The sequence below is a fragment of the Orycteropus afer genome, unplaced genomic scaffold, assembly GCF_000298275.1.
Source record: "Orycteropus afer afer isolate SDZICR_OR568_19922 unplaced genomic scaffold, OryAfe1.0 scaffold00263, whole genome shotgun sequence".
NCBI lineage: Eukaryota > Metazoa > Chordata > Mammalia > Tubulidentata > Orycteropodidae > Orycteropus > Orycteropus afer.
The window spans coordinates 4,528,020-4,553,971 of NW_006921850.1; the positions used below are offsets into that span (position 1 = coordinate 4,528,020).

General features: G+C 44.5%; 1 protein-coding gene across 1 annotated transcript in view; it reads right to left on the reverse strand.

Moving 5' to 3' along the window:
• EEPD1 (endonuclease/exonuclease/phosphatase family domain containing 1) overlaps positions 1-6,245 on the reverse strand; it is a 173,067-nt gene extending 166,822 nt beyond the window's left edge. Inside the window, exon 1 of the mRNA XM_007950101.1 lies at positions 5,368-6,245. Coding sequence (XP_007948292.1) covers positions 5,368-6,245 — 878 coding nt within the window. The remainder of the gene's footprint in view (positions 1-5,367) is intronic.
• Positions 6,246-25,952: the final 19,707 nt, after the last annotated feature.

The window sequence follows — 25,952 nt, forward strand, 5'->3', positions numbered from 1 at the left end:
ATATATATATATATATATACATACACATATATACACACACATAAGGACCACCATTGGGTTTCTAAGGCGGTAAATCTTTACAGAAGCAGATTGCCCTATCTTTCTTCTGCAGAGTGGCTAGTGGGTTTGAACTGCCACCCTTCTGGTAGTGGTCAAATACCTTAGGCACTATGCCACCAGAGCACGCTCTCTCTCTCTTTCTCTCTCTCTCTCTCTCTCTATATATATATATACACAGAGTAAATATAAATTATATATATATTTTGAGTGAATGAATGAATAATAAAGGAATGGGCAATCTGGGAAAATCAATACTATTGAACACCCCAGATGTGTTGTTATCAGAGTCAAAACAGGCCCAGCTTTCTTGAAAGCCCAAAGTAAGCCTTTCTCTTTGGGGAAATAAACCCCAAGTCGTTCCCACACTAGGACTTCCCTTCACTTACACTGTCTTGTCTCATTAATCCACCGCAGTCCTATTACCACCCACCTTTCTCTCTGGAAATGGCCTAGCACTCCTTGGCTCAGAAAACCGGAACTCCACCTTGGAATCAGTCCCAAGGTTGCAGACTTACCACTTGCCAGGCGGGTGGAGGGGCTGTGACACCCTCTGGATCTACTCTACTTGAGGCCCCAAGCCCTGACCTTCAGAAGAACAAAAGCAGGAAGGGTGCAGGGACCTCACAGACCTGACACTGCCCAGGGGTAAAGCTCTACTTTTCCCAAGGCACTGATACCTAAGACCAAGACAGGGAAAGAACAGTGGGTGATCCTGGGTCAAGGGCCAGCTGAGAGAACATGCCGTTTAGGAAAAGACACCTTCCTCCCTACTTTGAAGTCAGAGAGAACTGCTTGGCTTCAAATCCTGGCTCTAACATTGACATTTCTGAAGGCCACACGGATGCCATTTAATCTCTGTGAGCCTCAGTTTCTACAGCTGTCAAAATAGATTCCCTAATTTTTACTTCAAGAACATTGCTGGGCATTTTGTTCCCAGATATTATGTTTGGCTTCATCCACCCACTCCAAATGTCTTCAATCCCTGAGAATGAGCCTATTATTCATGTGGGGAAAATATAAGCAGTTATCTGTCATGCTCAGTGACTTTCCCAAAAAATCCGCGTTTACCAGACTGTTCTGATTCTGAACCATTCAAATTGATCCATGTTTACTTTAATCTGTTAAGTAACATGGCCAAGCTGATTCCTGAATTTAGCTTATGCATATACATAGCAGGCATTCAACACATATTTTTGAATGAATGAGTCAAATGACAAGATGAGTTATGTCTATATTGATCCTACTAATCAAGCCTAATAAACTAAATTCTCTTTATTCACAATCAGTGTATGTCGCCAGGCCTTAATCCATCTTGTATTTTGAGACTTTGGACACGTGGCATGAAAACAGATTTAAATCATTATAAAGCTAGAGACTTCTGAAACTCAAGTTCCCTTCTGATATAGCCCATGGGAGAAAGGAGCAACTAAGACATCATATCTCCTTATTTCTTCTGGAGATTATTTGTCTGCTCCCCTATTATACTTTCAGTAACCAAAAGACTTTTGAATAAAACAACTCCTCAGGAGGGAAAAAAAAAAAAATTAAACAATCTTCATTCAATATGTGGGCTGTCACTAAATTTTGGAAGGAAATTCCTCAGAAACCTTCCTCTTTTGGAGGAGTCTTGCTCCATAAATACTGAACAAGGAAAAACATTGCCTAAGACTGAGATTTGGAAAAGGTATCTGATGAAACCCATCAGTTCTGTGCCATTGGGCTGGTGTCCTGAGGGTTCCTGGTGATTTTGATTATCTAGCTGTGTGCATCATACCTCTCAGGCTGCACATGCAAACTATAGTTTCTTGGAGCTCACACACGCGCACCCACCAAGGCAGCAGCATTGCAGGGCAAGAAAGGTCTCTGCCTCCCTCCCCATACACGCACTCTTGAGTCTAAGAAAACAGGCCTACTGAAGCAGATTCGAAGAAAGGAAAGCTAAGAGCTGCCTATCCCTTTTGCAAAAGAATTACCCAAGGGTTTCTTTAAAGTGAGATTTCATTTAAGAAAATGTACCTGGCACACACCTTGGCAATGCCCTTGATTAGGTAAGGTGGGGACACCTGAACAAGAGGCAGAATTAGGTGTCGTGCTTACAAAATACAGTATGTTTTCAAGAGCATTGATCCAAAGTCAGAAGGTTGGGTCCTAGTTCCAGCTGAGTCACTAATGAGCCATATGACAGAACAAGTCATTTAACTCTGGTTTTAGTTTCCTCACCCACAGATGGAAAATCATTAATAAAAGCAAGCATTATCTACTTCCCAGAGTTACTGGGGCAATCAAATGAATGTGAAAGCTGCTGTAAGATATAAAGGCATATCCCAAAGTCAGATACCTCTTGTACTATATGTGTACATTTATGCAAAAATAAGACCCACCCGGAAAACTACCTGCATCCATTCTTGCTCAAACTAAATGTATTTCCTCTTACTAATAAAGAGAACAATTGGTATGTAAAAGATGTTTGTGAATCAGGATGAACAGACAGCTCTTGGAGAATAGGCACTGCCATCTTTGATGCAGAATCCACTTTGTCACAGCTAGCTGTCTTTGGTTGTCCTGGGACAGCCCCATCCCACACCAAGCTCTGTGGGGGATTAGGCCCTAAGCCTATTATTTCATATTTACCAGACACTAACGATGTGCTAGAAGTGTCCACAACACTGAATACATTGTGAGCAGGTAAAAGGAACCACCAACTCACAGGACAACAGGTGTCACCCAGGTGTGAGAAATGTGGCAGGGGATGCCGGTCACCTTCATAGTTACAGCCACTCCCTTCTATACCCTGTGGGTCTAAGTAAGCTCTTCCTACACTCTCGCCTGAAGACAGTAGCTGGATGTCTTCAACCACTCATCGACCCTCTAGGAAATCAAAAGGGAAAAAAAAATGGGACAAATCCTAACAACTTCAGGCTGGCCAGAGTTGCTAGGGCTCCTCCTGGGTTTCAACACTGCCTAGTCCCCATGCTGCGGAGAAGAGACACTTTGGACTGGCTATTTCCTATTCACTCCTTCATTTTCTACCGTTCACATATATATGTCCCAGAAGATGAACAAGTCCCTTAAACCCTGGCCAGAAAGAATATCATAGGGTTGCATGACTAAAAATAACACCTGGCAAACTCTGCGTAAATTTACTGACTTTAGCAGAAAAGCTAGAACAGGGAAAGGAAAGGGGTTTTAAAAAGAAAACCAGATTGACATGGTACAAGATTCCCAAACTTTAGTGTGCATCAAAATCACCTAGAAGAAAACAGTTGCCATCAAGTCAATCTCAACTCATGGTCTCATGTATGTCAGAACAGAATGGTTTTTAATGACTGATTTTTTGGGAAGTAAATAGCAAGACCTTTCTTCCAGCGTGCCTCTCAGTGGACTCAACTTCCAGCCTTCCAGTTAACAGCTGAGCATACTAAGAGTGTGTACCACCCTGGAACCCTAAATCACCTGGAGGACATGTTAACAAAGAAACCCAGAGCTTCTGAGTCAATAGCCGATGCTGCTGGTCCAGGGACCACACTAGGAGAACCACTATCAATAGGCCAGGGCTGCCCAGTCAGTCATTCCCACTGGGACAACTTCAGGTCCTAATTTGGTCATGGCCTCACTACAGGTACATCTACAACATCTCATTCTACCCCCACCAATGCCACCACCACCCCTGCCCCCAAACTGAGGCTTAAGAAAACTCCTGATAGGAATTAAACAGTTGTCTCTCCCTTCCCCTCCTCTTCCCTTGTCCCATTTATATACTCATGTGGCCAAGGATGGAGGAGAACCATTATCAAGCAGTTCCTGACAAAAGTCTCCCAGGACTCAATTCAGCTTTCATTGGCACACAAGACGATTTTGCAGAAGGAATGAGTTATGATACAAAACAGAGAACACAGCTATGCGAGAAGAGCGCTCAAGGGCTCCTCTGGTCTTATTCTCTGGCCCGGTGCATGTCCCTTCTCTCCTCAGTGACAAAAGCGTGCAGGCAAACAGTTCTGACCTGCTTTTCTCCTTGCTAATTTATCCTGATGCCCTGCCACAAAGCCCTGTGATTCTTTTCTTCATGTGACCAAAATGCCACCCCACAAACCTCACCAACAATCCAAAGCAAAGCAAAGCAGTAACTGGCCAAAGCACACGGTCCTTCTGGTGGGTGGCAGGGCAAGTTCCCTCAAGACCAGGATCAGAGAATTTCAGGCCTGAAAGGGACCATTAAAACTACTTCTTTCCTTCCAAAAGCTGATTATGTTACAATGTACAGTATACTGTTTGACTAACAGCAGGAATTATTGCTACAATAATATTGTTCTGTTCTATGAAGGGTTAACAGAAGTTCCTACAAAGAGCAGTGTGTGAAAAATGGAAACACTCTGTGATAACAGCCTAGCTTATAATTCTCTTCTCCTTTGGTTCAAATGGGAAAATGTAGCAAATATCCACACACAAGTTCGTTTGGCCTTTGCTGGCTGTGGGACAAGAGAGATTACACACATTTTGGGGTGCAATTATGGGGCTTAAAATCAACCTCAGTTCAAATAAGGAAAAAGAGTGAAGAGTGATTCATTCACAGTATTTTGGTAAATATACACGTGCATATGCTTGCAAATACCTAGTCTTTATGACAGTTCTATGCACGCAAATATGCATATTTGATGGAACAAATGTGATTTTTCCCTCTCATAAGAAAATATTCAAGTAGCTCTTTTCACATATGAAACTGTCCAAGAGTTCTGGACTTAAGAGTGCCCAATCTAGTATAACCCCCATGAGTATTGTGAGTCAAACAATACATAAAGCAGTAACATCTACACAACCTCCATAAAACCAGTTGCCACTGAGTCACTTCTGACTCATGGTGACCCCATGCATATTAGAGTAGAACTGTGCTCCACAGGGTTTTCAGTGGGTGATTTTGCAGAAGTAGATCACCAGGCCTTTCTTCCAAGGCACTTCTGGGTAGACTTGAACCTCCAACCTTTCATTTAACAGCCAAGTGCTTTAACTGTTTGTACCACGAAGGGACTCCCACACAGCCTCCACTTTCACCAAAATTATCAATTAATCTCAGATACATTACATTTAAGACACAGGCCATGAACCCACACAGCTGTATTCCAAAAACTCTGAAGCAGGAGGAGAACCCAGCCCCAGGTGATAATATTGTCTGAGGCATCAAGAACACTGATTAAATACTCTTGCCTTCCCCTTTACCCTGAAAAGAAGTCCACTCATTTGCCTCCATGAATACAATCAAGCCATGCCAGAGCTGTCTTTGCATTCAACACCCTTGGTAATTCCTGTCCTCACCTGTTTTCCAGGAGTGTCATGCACACCACCTCTCGCACCCCCGGGTTGTTGGCCTTCTCCACCGAGCAGCCCTGCAAGTTCCAGGTGGCCAGCCTCAGCACAGGCCGCCCATCCCTCGTGCCGCCAAAGGCCTCCACCGAAGGCCGAGTGGAAATAATCTGTGTGGGCCCCCCTGGGGGCAGGTCTAGGTCCTCACTCTGCAGACTCAGAGAGGTAGGGCTGGGGTGAGGCTTGGCCGTGAAGGTTAGGCCCCCATTGGTATGGGTGGATGGGGGCCTGGACCTCTCAGCAAACACCTGGTGCCGAATTTTGTCCAGGAAAGCAGCATTGATACCATCCATCCTCACTAGGTCCTCCACACTGCGAAACGGCCCATGATCCCGGCGGTAGTCCACGATGTTGAGGGCCATTTTCTCTGTCAGGCCTCGCACACTCATGAGCTGAGCTGGGGTAGCTGTGTTGATGTTGACACGTGGGGTGAGAGGCACAGCAGTTGCCAGGTGATGAGGCTGCTGCTCAGCCAGGAGGTCTCGCCTTAAGGAGCTGGGAGAATGCTGTGCAGAATTGCCCTTGCTGCTCACACAGATCTCAAACTTGACCTGCTCCAGCTTAGTGGCGCCCACACCACTCACCAGTGCCAGGTCCTCCACCTTCTTGAAACCTCCAATGTACTCTCGGTACTCCACGATGCTGCGGGCCACAACACGTGTCACCCCAGGCAGGGTCATCAGCTCTTCCTCCGTGGCCGTGTTGATGTTGAGCCGCTCCTGGTTCACCAGGATGTTGCTGAAGTTGCAGGCCGCACTGAACTTTCGGTTATGGGAGAGGTCTGAGGGATCCCTGGGGATGGAGCGGTGGCAGCCCAGGGTGCTCCCCATGGCGGGCCAGCAGCAGGAGCCAAGGAAGGCCTCAGTTCTGTGGAACCCTCCTCTGGCCAGCCGGGAGACCAAAGACCTCACGTGGAAAAGGATGGAAGGTGCAGGATTCAGGGGCTAAAGCGGCTACAAAAGGCAAGTACCAAATCTTTCATGCCCGGCGTCAAAAAGTACCTTTGACTTGGCCACCTGGAAAACAAATTAATAAGCACACAAATCGACTCAATTAGTTAATGAGTTTGCATTAACACTCCCTATCTAAAGCTGGAGTTCTTAACCAAGAATCCTGAGCCGATGGCTGTCCCCAAATCCCAGAAAATGCACACACAATGAGGCTGGCCCATGTGAATTTTCCTCTGGAGCGGTATGAGTTTTATCACATCGGGGTCCAGACAGGCTATGAGGCGATTCTCTTGAAAAGAGATCACCTACCAGCCCCACGTCCCTCCAACCCGCCTATCAACAATGGCAACGCTCAGGCCATCCCACCCCTTCGTTCGTCCCAACCCGGACTGGGTCAAAAAGAGGGCACAATCCCACCACTTCCGCGCTGGACACTCAGCTCCACCTGCAACTTGGGAACGCCGTCCTCGTCTGTACAGACACTAAGAAAGGGTTTACAGATCCCAGACCAACCGACCTGCGCCCACCTCTCAGCCGCTCTCCCAGGGCGTACGTCCTTCGTCCACCTGCGGCTCCGAAGCCCGAGCCCAGCTTGGGAAACCGCGGGCACCCTGCCTCCAGTTCTGGCTCCTGTGCGGGTGGAGGTCAGTAGCCGGTTGGGTCCCCTCCTAGGTCGCCTCGGGCCGCGCGCCCCGGCCGTTTCTGCGGGAGAAACTCTCCGCGTCGCTCTCCCAGAGCCGGCAGGAGCTGCTGGGTTGCCCAGAGGCGACGGCTGCAGCGGCGAAATCCGGTCGCCGCTGCGGTACCCAGACTTGAGGCGTCGCCGCAGTTGCGTTTATCCAGGCAAAAAGTCCTGCGCCCAACTCTGGAGCGGGATTCGGCACAGCAGCGTCCAGTCCCCAGCACCAGCGCCACTGCTCCCGCTCGCAGTCCGTGTCAAAACCAAAGTCCCGGCCCCGCCCCCCGCGCCTCCGCGGGCACTGCGGCCACGCCTCCTCCCGCGCAGCAACTCCTCCCTGGGACTGCCGGGGGCACGTGGGGGCGGGGAGAGCGGAACCCCAGGGCTCGGAGGCGGGGTCCGGAGTGCGGGAAGCGGGGCTATGGTGTGCAAGGGGCGTGGTTAGAGGGCGGGGGGTAGAGCTTGGAACAGGGAGCGCGGGGCGGGGCCAGAGAGCGCGGGGGCGGGACCAGGGAGCTGGGGGCGGGACCAGGGAGCTGGGGGCGGGGCGGGGCCTGGGAAAGCGAGAGGCGGGGTCCTGGAGCCGGGAGTCTGGGTTCACGCGAGTGGGCTTCTTCAGGCAGGTCCGAGACAAGGTGGATGGGGCCGAAGAACACGAGGGCGGGATGCTGGAGAACAAGGGACAGAGACTGACACTACAGGGGCGAAAGCGGAGCGGTACCAGAGAACAATTAGGCTCCGCTAGGGACTGAAGGTGGCTGCCGACGCCGCAGCGGCAGGGATCACCACTAGGAGGCAGTCCACTGGTCTGCTGCTCCAGATCCCGAGTGGCAGCCCGGGCAACGTGCGTGTCCACCTAGGGCAGGTTGTACCGAATAGAGAGGCTGCTCACTGTCGTCCAGCTGCTTTTCTGCCGGCTGAGCCCTTCAGGCGAGGGGCGCAGAAAAGAATGCGAGTTTAGCCGGTTTGGGACTAGGGCCAGGACACTCCAGTGAGGAAGGCACCCTGCGGCTCCAGGGCCTTCTCGCTGAGTTCTGCATCCTCAAGTTTGGCAGGAAAAGGGGCAAGCACAAACTAAAGTCAGGCTGAGAATGTTCGAGAGGGTACTGAGCAGGATCTTCATTTCCACACTGCACTTTAGGCCTTCTCGTTTCTTCCACTTGAATTACCTTTCCTCTGCACTCTAGAGAGATGTTCTCAAACAACACCAGCAACTCATGCTACCCGAGGGCACACATCACCTACTTATTTAGACATGAACTCACATACATCATTTACAGTGTTGTTTGTTTGTACATCTACCTCTCTGAGTATATGTGGGTATGTTTAAGTATTTAATCATTAAAAAGGAAGGAAATGCTAGCTGGAATTGGAAGCTGCTTCCCAAAGCTCTTAACTCTTTGAATCACATTGCTAAAAGATAATTTGTTAAAGATTAAAGATCCTGTTGTATTACAGTAGATATACTGAACTAGAGCATTTGATTAAACAAGCCATGTGAGGTTACCGATGAAAACTTTGACCTTAGACTTTTAGTGTCCTCTGAGGGTTCATCCTCAACCAGTTTGACTGATCCTACTTTAAATTCAAGAGGATTCTGACGCAGCAAAACCTGTAACTCAGGGAAGGCAGAAGGTACTTTCAATGTGAAATTAGGGGCAACCAAGATTGGGAGGAATGTACTGCTTTTCTGAGGCACATTTCCCTACTATGTATGTGTACTTGTTTGTAAGGACCCTCTTTTATTTTATTTTATTTTTTTTATAATTGTGATTTGGGTGAAAATTTTCGGAGCAAATCCACTTTCCATACAGCAGTTCACATACACTTTGTCTTCTGACATTGACTACAATTTACTCCAATGCAACAGCTCCCTTCCCACTTCCTCCAGATAGTTACCTCTTCCCTGTGTCCATCCCTCCATGTACTCCTGCCCCCTGAGCTGTCTCCCTGTGCATTAACAGTCCTTCTTTCTCCAATGATTGTTCTCTCCAAGGAGTGTATCTACCTCAGGTAAATGTTCAACTCCTATGCCTGTCTTTTGTTTGGCTGGAAGCCACAGGTGTGGGTTCAATTCCAGACCTGAAGGGCAGCTAGGGACCATAGTCTCAGGGGTTCCACCAGGCTCTATCAGACCCACAAACCTGGTCCTTGTAAGGACCCTCTTAATGGCAGGTGTTGGACACCCAAATCAACCTATCTTAAACAAAAAAAGAGATTTCCTAATTCTGTTGTGGAAAAATTTTAAGGAACAGACTTAACCTCTAGCAAGGCTGCATCCTGAAACTGAGATGATGTCATCAGGACACGTCTGACTCTCTTCATCTCTTGGCTTTACTTTACTCTCTCTTTGCCTCATTTTCAGAGTTTCCTGTTTGATGGCAAGAATGCTCACCTGCCCAGCACTAAACTACATAATGCTCCTTTCCTCCTGTGATTCTGTTGTGGAAAAATTTGTTTAGAAGAATGAAAAGTCTTTGTTGAACAAAACACTTTGATAAGCTATTATGGCCATGGAAGGACAGCATGGGGTCATGGCCAAATGAGAACCATATATTTAATTATCCAAACCAAGACACTTTGGAGAGTAAGAAGGAATTCTATTAATATTTTCACTGGGACAATAAGAATAATCTGGTATTGTGCTTTGTAAACCTAAGCATATGCTCCCCTTATGTAGAAATGAAGTTAAGAGGTAACTAAACCACTGTGCATTAAAAAACAAAACAAAACACCATAATGTTGTTGTTGTTGTTGTTATGTGCCATCAAGTTGGACCTGACTCATAGCGACCTCTCCTTGGGTTTCCAAGGCAGTATCACTACAGAAGTAGATTGACTCATCTTCCTTCCAAGGAGTGGCTGGTGGGTTTGAACCTCCAGCCTTCTGGTTAGCAGTCAAGTGTCTTAGACACTACGCTACCAGAGCTCCCAAACACCATAATGAGATGTCTAAATTTAAAATGACTGAATATATCAAATGTTGATGAGAACTTAGAGCAATTGAATCTCTTATACAATGATTGCAAGACAGTAAATCACTTTGGAAATCAGTTTGGCAGTTTCCTAAAATGTTAAACATATATCTATTATACTATCCAGCCTTTCCACACCTAGGTATTTACCCAAGAGAAATGAAAGTGCATGTCCACCAAAAGACTTGTATAGGAATGTTTAGAGGAGTTTTACCTGCAATAGCCAAAAACTAGAAACCAAAAATGTCAGTAGGTCAATCTATCAGTAGGTGAATAGATAAACAAATTGTGGTCTATCCATACAATGGAATGTTGTCCTCTCTGTGTCCATCCCTCCATGTACTCCTGCTCCCTGAGCTGTCTCCCTGTGCATTAGCAGTCCTTCTTTCTCCCATGATTGTTCTCTCCAAGGAGTGTATCTACCTCAGGTAAATGAGGTAATAGCAACCCAGGTACAACAGAATGAGACACTGCCTGGTCCTGCACCATCCTCAAAATCTTTGCTATGCTTGAGCCCATTGTTGCAGTCAATCCATCTCATTGAGGGTCTTCCCCATTTTTTCTGACCCTCTACTTTACCAAGCATGATCTCTTTCTCCAGGACTGGCCATTTCTGACAATATAACCAAAGCACGTGAGACAAAGTCTGGCCATTCCCATTTCTAAGGAGCATTCTGGCCGTACTTCTTCCAAGACAGATTTGTTCCTTCTTCTGGCAGTCAATCCATGGTATTTTCAATATTCTTTGCCAACATCACAATTCAAAGGCAGCAATTTCTCTTCGGTCTTCCTTATTCATTGTACATCTTTCACATGCATATGAGGCTATTGAAAATATCATGGCTTAGGAAAACACCCTTGTTTTCAAAGTGACATCTTTGCTCTTTAACGTTTGAAGAGGTCTTTAGCAGCAGATTTGTCCAATGCAATAGGTTGTATTCCATACAGTGGAATACTACACAGCAATAAAGATAAACTATTGATACATACTGTAAGATGCATGAAGCTCAAAGTCATTATACTGAGTGAAGGAAGTCAAGCAAGGAGAGTGCATGTTGTATGACTCCATTTATATGAAACTGTAGAAAATATAAGCTAATCTATTTAGAGAGAAAGCAGATTAGCAATTGCTTAGAGATGGGGATAGAGAGGGGAACAGATTAAACAGAGATGAAGAAATTTTGAAGGGTGATGGAAAGGTTATTTGATAATGGTGATTTCATGGGTGTATACATATGTCAAAACTGATCAAGTTGTACACTTTAAATATGGGCAGTTTAATGTATTTCAATTATACCTCAATAAAGTTGGGAAAAGTCTTTAGAAAATAAAAAGAAAGAAAGAAATGTTCTTTAAGTGTGGAAAAAAAGATGGGAATGGGTTAGAGTAGGTGAGTCAAGGTGGAGAGGAGGAAATTAAAGGGAAGTGAGTTGTTGTTGTTATGTGCTGCCGAGTCAAAAAGGGAAATGAAGTAGCCCAGAAAGAAGTTGAGTCTGGAATTAACAGAAAAGAGGAGCCATGAACATCCCCTAGTTAGAGTTGGGGGTACCAGGAGAGGGGATACCAGAGGCTTTAAGCTAATGTGTATAATAATGTATTTTAGTTGCTGGGCTATTATCAGATGTAACCTCCCCCATCCCCCAAAAAAATTCTTTAATAAGATATACAATGATCTAGTATAAGTCCTGGTTAGGGGAAATAAGGCAACAGAGCTGAGTCTTTCTGGATAGATTAAGGATCGAGAGAAGGACACAGTTAAAAGAAAGATCCAGGCTTCACTGGAAGCAGAAAAACAGAATCTGAAGTGACCCAGTCAAATATCTGCCTTTCAAGAGTTCCTACCAAGACTGGCAAGTTTTTTTTGGGTCCCATTATATAGGAGACGGGGGTTGAGTCAATTTTACATGACTCTTGAAGGACATTAGGGCACCACTGATATGTGAGTTACATGAGTATGTCAAAGGGCAGGCGGTTTCATCATTCCAGTGTTGCCTCTATGTCCACTGCTCCTGTCAACATAGCTGTCACCTGGGGCCTTGGTCAGGGAGGACTGAGGTCAATGGCCTTTTGCTTCCTAGTCAGCAAATTCAAAGGTAAATGGTGATTTGGGGGGAGGGACATGGCACAGAGGCTAAGAAGGGAAAGCGGTTTTTAATTTTCAATTGCTGCAATCCACACTACTAGGCACTGGAGATAGTGATGAAAAGATACTTAATTCCTCTCTTCCCAGAGCTGATAGGCCAGCAGGAATGCATACATTAAATCAGTCAGAGTAGTGCATGTTAAAAAAAAAAAAAAAAAAAGGGAAGGGGAGGCTATAGCTGTGAATTAAAAATAACTTACTCTAGGAGACATCCCTGGGAAGTGAGAGTCAAGATGAGATTTGAAAAATGAATAGGGAAATGATACACCAACCCCCCATCCCCCATTTCTTGCAAAGCAACCTCCATTTGCCAATCAATACAGTTCAGCCAGGCTACTGCAGTTACCTTGGCACTGGCCAACCTGGATGCTGTCCTAAATGTCATTGTGACAAATAGTATTGCAGGAAGCAACATCTTCTCTTAGTGTGACCTCAAGAATAGATTTGTCTCTCTCTACTAAAGTAGACTTGTTGTGTTTCCAAAGTGATGAAACAGCAGGCATTGGCAGTATGCTTGAAAATTTTTAAACAGACCCTGCCTCACTGGGAGTCATGGCATAGGATGGCACAGAATAACCACAGATGGACACCATGGACAATGACTAGGGAACATTTCTTCAGGTTCCACCCTTCACCATGGAATCCTGCTTTCTCTTCTGCTTTTGTATGCAGACACTGTCATGAATCCTACAATCAGAACCATTTCCATCCAGTTGTCTAAATGTTTGTGGATATCCCTCATTATTTGCCAAGGACATTATCTGCTGACAGAAATGGAGAATCCTATTTCTTCTGGTCAGATGCTGGACATGGAATCATTCTTACATACAAATCTGCACCTGTTTTGGTTTTGTAAAAGAGCTTAGCAATAGAATGGATACCAGTTACAAGCACATGCCTCAATTTGCAACTTCATGGAACCCAGAAGTGTTATTTCTTCTTCTTTCAGTGGAATTGGCCTTCTCCCAGGGAAGTAGATTCAAAAGCTGAGATGAAACTTTAATAGTACCAGACAGGTTTCTTTGCATCAAATTTCTCCTTTTAAGCTTAAATATATCTGATACATTGCTTCATTTCATGGCTGATAATTGAAGACCTTTATCATTTCTCATCTTCTTAAATGCCTTTCCCAATTGGAATTTTATTTCTTATGGTGCATCTGGCTGGAGATCATGATGGCAAAGAACCAACAAAATGAGGTGTCTTCATTTGTAGCACAGACATGGAGAACATTTACCATCAGAGGCCACTGAGTTACCCTCCCCCCTTCAAGAATTATTATTATTACAGAAAATAATATTCATTAATTTTTAAAGATGATGTGATTATCATGATCACACTTGGGCAATTGAGCTCCCATTTGCTTTATTCATTTCCTCTAAAAAGCAGAATTTCCAGTTAGTTTCAGACTTCCACTTTTTCAGAGAAGAGTTTATTCTTTCTTGTTTATTGAATTTGAGAGTTTATGAAATCTTCTTGGTTGAGTGTATTACTTTAGTTTCTGGGTGCCTGATTAGGAAACTTCTTTCAGAACAAAATAACACAGAGCAGAAGAGGGTATGTAGCAACAATTCCTACCTTATGACAAATTAGGGTGTTGTCCTTGGATTCTGCAAATGCAGAGATGGGGTAGGGAGATCTTCAGATAAAAGCCAAACTCACTGCCATCAAATTGATTTTGACTCATAGAGACCCCCATTGGGTTTCCAAGGCTATAAATCTTTAAGGAAGCAGATTGCCCCATCTTTCTTCCCTGGAGTGGCTGGTAGTTTCAAACCTTTGATCTTTTGGTTAGCAGCTGAATGCCTTAACCACTTCACCACCAGAACTCCTTAGAGTGGGGACCAATGACTTGGGGTGGGGAGGGCATTGATAAATGAGAGGGCCAGAAAGGGGAGACAGTGCTGGCTGTAGCTTTGAGGGAAAAGGCTCTCCTATGAGTAAGGAGTTCTGGTAGCACAGTGCCTAAGGCACTTGACCGCTAACAGAAGGCTGGTGGTTCAAACCCACCAGCCACTCCTCGGAAGGAAGGTTGGGCAATCTAGGTCCGTAGTGATACTACCTCAGAAACCCAAGCAGGGGTCACTATGAGTCAGGTCCAACTTCACAGCACATAACAACATCAACAACCACATGAGAAAGGCCTAGAGATCTGCTTCTGGAAAATCAGCCATTGAAAACCATATGGAACACAGTTCTACTCTGACACACATGGGTCACTATGAGTGGAGACAGATACAACAGTAGCTGGTAGATACATACCAACAGCTGTGGACTTCCCCTGACCTGCCTTCTCCTTTAGACTCACCTGGAAGCAGCAGGACCAGTCTGGTTTCCCCTATCAATGTTGTTGTTGTTGTTGTTGTTATGTGCCGTCGAGTCCTCGAGTCAGCCCTGACTCATAGCGAACCCTCCTTGGGTTTCCGAGGCAGTATCACTACGGAAGTAGGATTGCCCAACCTTCCTTCCGAGGAGTGGCTGGTGGGTTTGAACTGCCAGCCTTCTGGTTAGCAGTCAAGTGCTTTAGCCACTATGCTACCAGAGCTCCCTCCCCTATCAATATCCTCCCCTATTTAATTTCATGATGCTCTTTTCTGATTTTCCTCTTCTCTTCCCTTTCAGCACTGTCATTGGTGTTCATTTATAACCACGTTTCTCCCAAATATTGAAAAACTAACAAAATGAGGCTGGTCCATGATCCCACAACCTTACTTATAGGGACACTTTCTTAAGGAATAATCTCAAAGACCTTAAAGCTGTGTCCCCCAAAGTGGGATCCAATGGTGGTGAGGAAGAAGAATTTAGGAGGCACCAGACAAAGCAGTAATGAAGTTGAAACTATTCATTGGGGGATCTCTCCCTTTTCATTTCTCTTAGTCACACTAGCCACTTTGATAGTATTGAGGAGAAACTCTTAGCTTAGGGCCATTGTGACAATAATACCTTCTAACATCTGTTTTTCCACTTCAATAAAGAAAATGAAGATCTCGGGCTCTTCTGATAGAAAAACCTTGGTCCAAAGACCTAAAGTAAAACCTAGGGACAAGATACCCAACTCAAGTGAACCTCAGTTTCATCACCTGAATAAAAATTGGGAATAAAAATTCTTATGTCACAGTGTTTCTGAAAGGAACCTGGATGGCACAAGTCATTTGTGATCAGCTGCTAATCCAAATATTTGTAGTTTCAACCCATGTGGTGGTTCCATGAAAGAAAGCCTGGTGAACTGCTTACACAAAGATCACAGACAAGAAGACCCCGTAGAGCAGTTCTACTCTGTAATTCATGGGGTCACCATGCGTCAGGGACTGATTTGAACAAAGCTAACACCAACAGTGTTGCTGAAAGTATTAAATGAGATGATGTAGGTATAAGTGGCAAGCATAAAATGTAACAAGCACTCTCCATTGGTACTAGTATCCCTTCTATGTGCTTCCATCTGCTTTAGCCAATTATATTTTTAAACTTTTCATGTGCCTCAGGTATTCATAATGCATCAGTGACTGCATAGGATGAGAGAACATTTGTTCTTCTTTATACTCTGAAGATTCTAGTGAGCTCAAATCTTTCCATGGGATTGTTACAAATGCCTACTTTTCAGTGTGTGGGACTGTCATTGTCAGGCTGATTCCATGCCTGGTATGTGCTGGCCACTCTGCATGGCTCATTCCCAACGCTTATTATTAGACCTGAAAGGACAGGGCAGGCTTTTTCAACCTTGGCTGTTTTGACATTTGGGACCTGATAATTCTTTGTTGTGGGGCTTCCCTGTGCATTGTAGTATATTGACCAGCATCCTTGGCCTTTACTATATGCCAGTAGCAACACCCACTACTCCATTGTGATAAATAGAAATGTCTGTAGATATTGTCATGTATCTTCCCCAAATTAAAATTGCCCCCAGTTGAGAGCCACTAGGATAGGGGTCGGAATCATTTCCATTGATCTGTGAGGAAGCAGATTTTCAGAGTGGTCAAAGGCCTTGGTCAGAGTCACACTAGTACCAAATGGTGGAGGCAGGATTGAAACCAGAGCCCAATTGGCTCCAAAGCCCCACATTATGGTGCCTCCATAACACTCTCATCTGGGGTGGGGGGGGGAGCTCTTTGTATACCTTTGTCTTTTGTGCTAAAGATGCCTCGACTCACACTGCAAAAGGAGAGATTAGATGGTCACTATTCACAGACAGGGATCAGGGGGTCCTCTGCGCACCTGGCCCTACACTTGCTTTTCTTAGACATGGGAGGTCCTCTGGCAGCCCTGACCACCCTCCCGTATTTCTGCGTTTAACAGTGTTCTTTCTGCTTCTTCTTTCCCAGACAGTTGTCTGGCCATTTATCAAAGTAATGAAAGATATTTAACTTTGCCTCAGTAAACCTGCAAGTCAGCTTGTGCCTCTCACTAATCATAATAATAATAATGGAAGAGATAGTGATCTGGCCAGCGAAATGACAACTCAGGGGCCTTCTAGATAACAGTCACCCACTCAGATGTCTTTAAATGCATGTGTCAGCAGCAGAGTAACTGTGCCTTATCACTCCCCGAGATAAGGAGAAGCAATGTTGTAGACTCTGACCCAGTACTTTGGTTACCTGTCAGGGAAATGAACCTGTCAGGCAAATGAAACTCAGACAACCCTAAATGTGATGTAGACGGGAAATGACCGAAGTACCCAAGATCAATTTAAATCTAAAACCCAAAGGAATGTATTCTGGACAATAAAGAGGAGGCACAAAATAGACTCATTTATAGTCAGAGATTCTCTGGAGCTAAAACAGCCCTTAGAAAACTTAGAAAGCAGGTCTTTCATCTTTCTCAACCAAAGACCCATAGGATGTTCCATGTGTAATGGATTCTGTAGACAAATGAAGTTGGGAGGTATCGTATATTTTGAAGTCCTTGGGTGATGCAAATGGTTAACACAGTTGGCTGCTAATCAAAAGGTTGGAAGTTCGAGTCTACCCAGAGGAACCTCAGAAAAAAGACCTGGTGATCTACTTCTGAAAAATCAGCCACTGAAAACCCTGTGGAGCTTGGTTCTACTCTGACATACCTGAGAGCACCATGAATCAGAATCGACTCAAAGCAACTGGTAACTTGTATTCTGTATTTTTAATCTCCTTCTGGAAAATTTACAATATCCATTAGCATATTAAAGACTTCAAGAAATTCTGCAGTAAAGACACTCTGTTTCAGGAGATGCAGAGGAACATGCTTTGAACAGGAGGTCTGTTCTAGCTCATTCGTTTTGCAGAATTTGAGACAAGAGGCTCAGAGAGATTAGATGCCTTTTCAAAGGTTGTGCAGACAGAAAGTGACCTGTGAAAATTTTGTATCATCAGGTTCCAAATCCAATGCTCCTTCTCTTTTTTTCCTTTTCCCCATTATTTAGTTCACTAATAAACATTGGAGTGCAACCATGTGGTATTGGGATGAATATAAAAATGAATAATGCAGGACTTGCCTTCCATTGAATTTACTATCTCCAGAGTAAATGAGAGGAGCTCTAGTGGTGTAATGGTTAAGGTATTGAACTGCTAATCAAAAGGTTGGTGGTTTGAACCCATCAACTGCTCCATGGAAAAAAGATGAAGCAGTCTGCTTCTGTAAATATTTACAGAAATATGCGTTGGAAGCCCAATGGGGGTCTCTATGAGTCGGAATCAACTTGATGGCAGTGAGTTTAGTTTTGGTTTTGAGAGTAAATGAGCAATAAAATAACAAATAATGGAGAAAAGATTATAGAGATAGAGTAGGGAAGGAAAGAATTGCTGACTTTCAGATGAATATGGAACCAGCCAGTCTTGAGCATTCAGATTATATAATAGTAGTAAGTCTCATCATAGGAACTCACCATTCCTGCCACCCACTGCCTCTACTGAGGAGAACTGGCTGGCAAGAGCCCTGCTCAGAAAGCTACCACAGAAAGCTGCCTGACCACCTGACAAAGTGATTTGGTTCAGGGCAACCAACTGCCTGAACCAAGAGCAGCCAGTCCATAGGCTTGCTGGACATTTTCTTATTTCTCCAAAATGAGGTAGCCAAGTCATTTGAAATTCAAATTGGGAGCTACAGAGAGGAGGAAGCAGTGAGCAGTGAGAGTTTAAGATGGAAGCATGTATGAGAAGAAACTGTGAGGTACAGTGGGTGACCTGAAGGACAAGGCCCATGAGTGAGAAGATGCTGAGAAGTAGAGAGAGGACAGAGGACAGCAGAAGAAAAGTGTGAAGTACAGTGTGAAGAAAAGAGGACGAACAGGAAGCAGCAGGCTTTGATTCACAACCTACTCCTGTTTCAATTTCTCAGAAGCCTGGCTCCATCACAGCTCCTGGTGATGTGTTTTCTGAGAGTTCTTTCTCTACTGGTGCCCCAAAGTAGCCTCCCCTTCTTACCACCCACCCTACTGAGAGGATTCTAGTCTTGGTGAATAAAGGGGTCTAACCCCACAGTGAAGAAGCATTGTCTTCCAAACTGGTCATCACTGTTCTTTCTCTCAGCTTTACAGACAGCAGAGAATGGACATCCTGACTCCAGCCCACTGCAGAGAGTGAATTCTTCATGCCCAGTGGGCATAAATCAGTGCAGGAAGCTCTGCTGTCTTCCCTCCATCTCTCAGGAAGTTGCCCTTGCTGAGTAAACAATTTTGGAGACCAAGCCCTGAACATTTCTTGGGATATGCAGAATTGGGACCTCTCTGGTCTTTACAGAAGCACTTGCAGCATTCCCACACCTCTGAGATGAGCTTTCTGAGCTTCTGCCTCTATTAAGGAGTAGCCAAATCCAAAGAGTATGAGATACCTACACACTAGCACACTTTCCTCACTCCTTTGCATCTGATTTTTCACTCCCTGGGCAGTTGCTCTGATGGGACTGAGGGTCGCTGACACACATCGGGTTTCTAAAGGGGTGCAGGAAGAAATGAGGGGTTGCCTAGGGGTAAAATGAGGAGCACTCAATTAAGGTCCAAGAGGTGGGGTGTGGTGGTTGAGGTTTTGTGTCCAGTTGGCTAGACCTTGATTCTCAGTAGTTAGGCTGATCTTATGTAATGATCCTCCATTTTGTGGTCTGATGTGAGCAGCCAATCAGTTGAAAGGTACGTTTTCTTGGAGGGGTTTGCCTATATCCAGTACACATGGATGTTCTGGCAAAGCTCATCCTCTCTCAGCCCTGCATCTGACTCATCATCCTCTGACCTCAGGTTTTGGGATGGAAGTCTGACCTGCACATTTGGGATTTGCCATCTCCCTCAGCTCCATGAACCAGAAGCTTGCAATCTGACCTGCTGATTTGGGGTTTATCAGCCCCTGCAACCACAAGAGTCAGGAGAACCTTCCATTCTGGCAGCTGACCCATGGAGTTGGGACTTGCCAGCCTCCACAACTGCATGAGCCATTTTCTTGAAATAAATCTCTCTCTACCTATGTCTCTACCTCTATCTATGAATCATCTATCTATAAATCTAGGGAGCTCTGGTTGCATAGTGCCTAAGGCATTTCACTGCTAGCCAGAAGGCTGGAGGTTCAAACCCACCAGCCACTCCTCGGAAGGAAGATTGGGTGATCTACTTCTGCAGTGATACCACCTCAGAAACCCAAGGAGGGGTCACTATGAGTCAGATCCAACTCGAGGGCAGTGAGGGTGTTTTTTTGTTTTTTTTTTTTTTTCAGTTCTAAAACAATAATAAAACCAACAGAAATTCCCCTTTAATGTGGGAAATCTTATCTAGGGACACCTATAGCAATCACCTGAGGGATTTTTTGAACTATTACATGTGCTTCCTCTCTCCCCTCTCCCACTTGCTCAGATTCCCAAGATTCCTGTTCAATAGGTGTGAAGTGTGAGCCCAAATCTATATTTTAAAAAAGTTTCACTGGTGATTATGATGGGTGATTCCATTAGCAGCTATGACATTAAAGACAATTTCAGACCCTATAAGAAGTAAGGAAAAATCAAACTCACTGCCACTGAGTTGATTTTGACTTATAGTAACCCCCACTGGGTTTCTGAGGTGGTAAATCTTTAGGAAGTAGATTGCCCCATCTTCCTTCCAGAGTGGCTGGTGTGTTTCAACCGCCAATATTCTGGTTCACAGTCAAATGTGTCAGGCACTGCACCACCAGAGCACTGTCTGTCTCTATCTCTGTCTCTTTCTGTCTGTCTCTCTCTCATGAATGAATAATAAAGGAATGAGCAACCCTGGGAAAATCAATAGTATTGAACACCCCAGAAGTCTTGATACCAGACCCAAAATAGGCTCAGTTTTTATAGGATCATATATAAGGAGCTCTGGTGGCATAATGGATAAGGCATTTGGCTGCTAACCAGAAGGTTAGCAGTTCAAACCACCAGCCTCTCCATGGAAGGAAGATGGGATGATCTACTTCCATAAAGATTTATAGCCTCAGAAACCCAATGGGGGTCAATATAAGTTGGAATCGACTAGATGGCAGCGAGTTTGGGTTTTTTTTTTTTTAGAAGACGTGAGAGGCGAGTTCCAATCATGACCCTAAACACAGGGATGGCCTTCCTCTCTGCCTTGTCCCACAGCTCCATCTAAAGGAGGTGAGACCCAAACCTCTGTAATTCACTGGGACACCTGGCCTCTCAAACTTCACCTGTCCCAAACTAAACCCAGAAGCATTCCCACTCAGACCCAGCTTTACCTCTAATTTTTCTAAGTAAGCTTGGAAACTAGCAATTCCAATCTTCTGGTTGCTTAGGCCAAAAATCTTGAAGTCAACCTTCACTCCTACCTCTCAGACAACATCTAATCTATCAGCTTGACTTTGAAAATAAATTCAGAATCAGACCGCTTTCACCTCCTCCACTGCCACTGCTGTCCTCTCCTGACTAGATTATTGCAACAGCCCCCTAACAGGTCTCCAGGCCTCTGTGTCCCACCCCAGCCCTAGTCTGTTCTCAACTCTAAAACAGAATAGCCTGTTAGAACACAAGTCAGAACATGTGCTTCCTCTGCTCAAACCCTCCAAAGGCTCCCATCTCACTCAAAGTAAAAGCTAAGTCCTTAAAAAGGCCTATCAGGCCCCACACAATCTGTGGTGCTCCTGCACTAGCCCCTTCAGCTTTCATCCACTCTTCTCCTGGATGGTCCTTCCAGCCACATGTGCTCCTTTGAAGTTCTGGAACACACCAGGCATGCTTCAGTCTCATGGCCTTTGCACTGCTGTTCACACCTCCTGGAATGCTTTTCCCCAGCGTGCTAGTTGGCCAGCTTCCTCACACCCTGCAGGTCATAACTGAAATGTCCCTTTCTCAGTGAGGTCTTTTTTAGGCCACTCTGTCTAAAATTTCAAGCCTCTCGCCCCCTTTGCCAACATTGCTGTCTCCTTTCCCTGCTTTATTCTTCTCTGACAGACTTATTATGGGTTTTACAACATCCCATTTCCTTGTTTATTTCTGTCTGTCTCCTCTCTGAATATCAACTCCATGAGAACAGGGACATAGGTCAATTCTATTCTAGCCCCACTGCCTAGAATAAGACCAGGTGCATAGTGGCTCTCATCTTCAGCAACTCCTACCTCCTTCCTCTAACCCTCTCAGCTACATCCATTAGTCTTCCAATTCAAGAGAGTCTCCCTTTTTCACACTCCCTCATATTCATCTTCTTTACTTGATTTCCACTCCACGAAACTATAGCAAAAAGCCCAAAACCAAACCCATTTCTATCGAGTCGATTTCAAGGCACAAAAACCCTGCAGTACCAAATAAAACTGACCCACGGGGTTTCTAAGGCTGCAATTTTTACAGAAGCAGACTGCCTCATCTATCTCTTGCACAGTGGTTGGTGGGTTCAAACTGCTGACCTTTAGATTAGCAGCCAATTGCTTAACCACTGTGCAACAAGGGCTCTTTTGCTGAATGCCCAGGGTCTCCTTTTAGCCAGTGCTCTCCAAAGCTGCTAAAAGCTGCTTTCTAAAAGACACATCTGCAGCAATCCTCTAGTGACACCCCTTCACTTCAAGATATGGTTCAAACTCCTTAGCATTAAACCCAAGGCCCCTGCCAAGGGGGTTCCTGCCTGCTTCTGCAGCCATTTGTCTGACCACCGCCTCCCCCCTACTGCTCCCCAGTGTATCTTCAGCTCTGTAGGTTGTTTTTTTCTCTTCTTGTCTTTGCACAGGCTATTCCACCTGCCTGGCATGCCACCGTCACTCCTTGGACTTCAACCTTCCTACTCTCTTTCTGCCAACTCCTACTTAGCCTTCAAATTCTAGCTTCTAGAACCTCCCTCAGAAAGCCTTCCAAGAATCCCGGTCATATCTATAACCCCCTCCCTTGCTTCCCTAACTCCTTGAATGCACTTTAGCAGTAGCATTTACTACTCCCCTCATATTGGTGGCTGTCATGGGTTGAATTGTGTTCCCCAGAAAGATATATTGAAGCCCTACTCCTGATACCTGTGAATGTGGGTCTTTGAAGATGTTATTAGCTAAATTGACATGAGGTCATTCAGGAGTAGGATGGGCTCTAATCCAGTATGACTGTTGTTGTTAGGTGCCATAGAGTCGGCTCCGATGCATGGCAGCCCTATGTACAACAGAACGAAACACTGCTCGATTGGTCCTGTGCCAGTCTCACAATCCTTGCTATACCTGAGCCCATTGTTGTAGCCACTGTATGACTGTTGTCCTTATAAAAGAGGAGAAGAGTCACAGACACAGGGGCACAGAGGAAAGACAACCACATGAAGATGGAGGCAGAGTTGCAATGATATATCTATCTGTAAGCCAAGAGATCCCAAGGATTGCCAGAAGCCAGCAGAAGCTAGGAAGAGGCAAGGAAGGATCTTCCTCTGGAGCCTTCAGAGGGAATATGACCCTGCTGACACCTTGATTTTAGACTTCTGGCCTTCAGAACACTGGTACAATAAATTTCTCTTGTTTCAAGCAATCCAGTTTGTGGTACTTTGTTGTAGCAGCCCTAGGAAACTAACAACCAAAACCAAACCAAACTCACTACCATTGAGTCAATTACAACTCATAGCAACCCCCACTAGGTTTCCAAGGCTGTAAATCTTAGCAGATGCAGACTGCCTCAACTTTCTTCCATGGAGAAGATAATTGGTTCAAACTGCTGACCTTGTGGTTGGCAGCCAAATGCCTCAACCACTACACCATCAGAGCTCTTTAGGAAACTGACACAGTGGGTATTTATTTGCTTATCTGTCTCCATCACTAGCCCAAGTTCTCTGCATGCCTAGTTTCCCATAGTAAGCCTGGAATGGAATAGGGGCTCTTTGTATGTTTGCTGCATTAATAAATCTGCAGAAATGTGAAAAAGCATTGTTACTCCACGATAATGATTCAAATGTATATGGTACCTTTGCCAGCTAACAAGCTCACTACTCGTTAATACCAAGAATGTTCTAGAACATATCATCGCAGTGTGTGCAAAAAACTGGGGCAGAGGAGATCGCTGACTTGTCAGGGGTGTCAGGTGCTCCAGCTGTACTGGCTAAACAGCCTTCTCATTGTTCTCCCATTCCTGTGTATGTGTATGGATGTAAAAATATATAAATAATGTGTGCATATATCCATTTACATGTAAATATATTGTATATACATGTGGCAATATGCTATTGAAGATCACAGACCTATTCCCTGGGGAATGGCTGTCTGACTCCTTTATATTGGAATTTTACCAGAAAACAGTTGCCATCAAATGGACTACCACTCATGGAGACTCCCTGTGTATCAGAATAGAACTATAGTTCCAACTCATAGTGATCCTGATTGGGTTTCTGAGGCAGTAAATCTTTATGGAAGTGGTTGGTGGATTTGAACTGCCAGCCGTCTAGTTAGCAGTCAAATGCCTTAGGAATTTCACCACCAGAGCTCTTTATGAGCTCATATAGATAAATCTTAAAAGAGCACAGTGCTTGTGGTAGTTATATTTGTGTGTCAACTTGGCTAGGCCTGGTTGAGTGGCTGGGCAGCTGGAAGTAGTATTCCCCATGATGAGACTGGTAATCAACTCCATGGTGGAATCTACTGGGGCACTATGCTACCAGAGCTATGTGTGTGTGTGTGTGTGTATGTATAACCAAAACCAAACTCACTGCCATCAAGTCGGATCCAACTCATAGTGACCCCTCCTTGGATTTCTGAGGCAGTATCACTACAGAAGTACATTGCCCAACTTTCCTTCCAAGAAGTAGTTGGTGGGTTTGAACCTCCAGCCTTCTGGTTAGCAGTGAAATGCCTTAGGTACTACACCACCAGAGCTCCTATCATATATGTATATATGTATATGTGTGTATATATGTATATGTGTGTATATATGTATATGTGTATATGTATATATGTATATGTGTATATATGTATATACATATGGGAGCTCTGGTAGCATAGTGCCTAAGGCACTTGACTGATAACCAGAAGTCTGGCAGTTCAAACCCACCAGCCACTCCTCAGAAGGAAGATGGAGCAATCTACTTCTGTAGTGATACTGCCTCGGAAACCCAAGGAAGAGTCACTATGAGTCAGGTCCGACTTGACAGCACGTAACAACAACAACATGTGTATATATATATAGATACATATAGACATCTATATGTGTGTGTGTGTGACTGACTGCCATCTAGTCAATTTCAACTCATAGTGACCCCCATTGGTTTCTGAAGTGGTAAATCTTTACAGAAGTAGATTGCTCATCTTCCTTCAGCAGTGCAGCTGATGGGTTTAAAAGCACCAACCTTCTGGTTAGCAGACAGCTTTAGGCACTGTGCTAACCAGAGCTCTTTTGGATTGAGCATACCCTTGTATTTGTATCATGCTCTTTGTGATCCCCTCACTCCCATCAGGAATCAGCAGTAGGAATCAGTCAAATAAACTGTGAAGATACAGCATCAAAGGATGGAAAGTGAGTGTGCAAGTTTTTATATATTATTTCAGGATGCAAAACACTCATAGAGATCTACGAAGTGCCCACCAAAAAACATGGTTTGACAAATGAATGAAATCATTTCTGACTGCCTTGGAAGTACTATTTCTTTTGACTACCTCAGACATGAAGAACAAAATTACAAGTTTCAAAAGTTTTTTTTTTTTTTTTTTAGGATTACTGTATAGAACAATTCCCAGGTACTCAGTAAATGCTTGTTGAGGGAGTGAAACAATGAATGTCAGGAAGAGCATTTTAAAATCACATAGCTTTCTTTAATGGGATACTAAGGTACCTAGAAGGAATTTTGTGTGTATGTATGTAAGGTCAAAGAAAGTACCTCTCAGGAAAGATCATTTTAGATTTCTTTTGTTAGGTCTTACTTGGTTTGTTTTTAATTGTTGTTTTTCTTTTTTTGTTATTATTATTGTTTTAATTTCATTAGGGATTGGGAGCTCTGGTAGCATAGTGCCTAAAGCACTTGACTGCTAACCAGAAGGTTGGTGGTTCAAACCCACCAGCCACTCCTCAGAAGGAAGGTTGGGCAATCCTACTTCTGTAGTGATACTGCCTCGGAAACCCAAGGAGGGGTCGCTATGAGTTGGGGCCGACTCAACGGCACACAACAACAACAACAACAACAGGGATTGCATAATGGTGAATTTCTAAATCTATCAGTCTTTCTGCCTTTTTTTAAAAAAAATCAGACAATTTATTTATTTATTCACTTCCTTCACCCAAGTTAATGTGTGTCTACTTTCTAGGTAATGGTTTACCCTATCTTCCCCATCTACTTTGGTAACCATCCAAGAATATTTCTTTTTTTGTGAAATGGTTTTCTTGATTTTTTACAATAGTGGTCTCATACAATATTTGTCATTTTGTGAT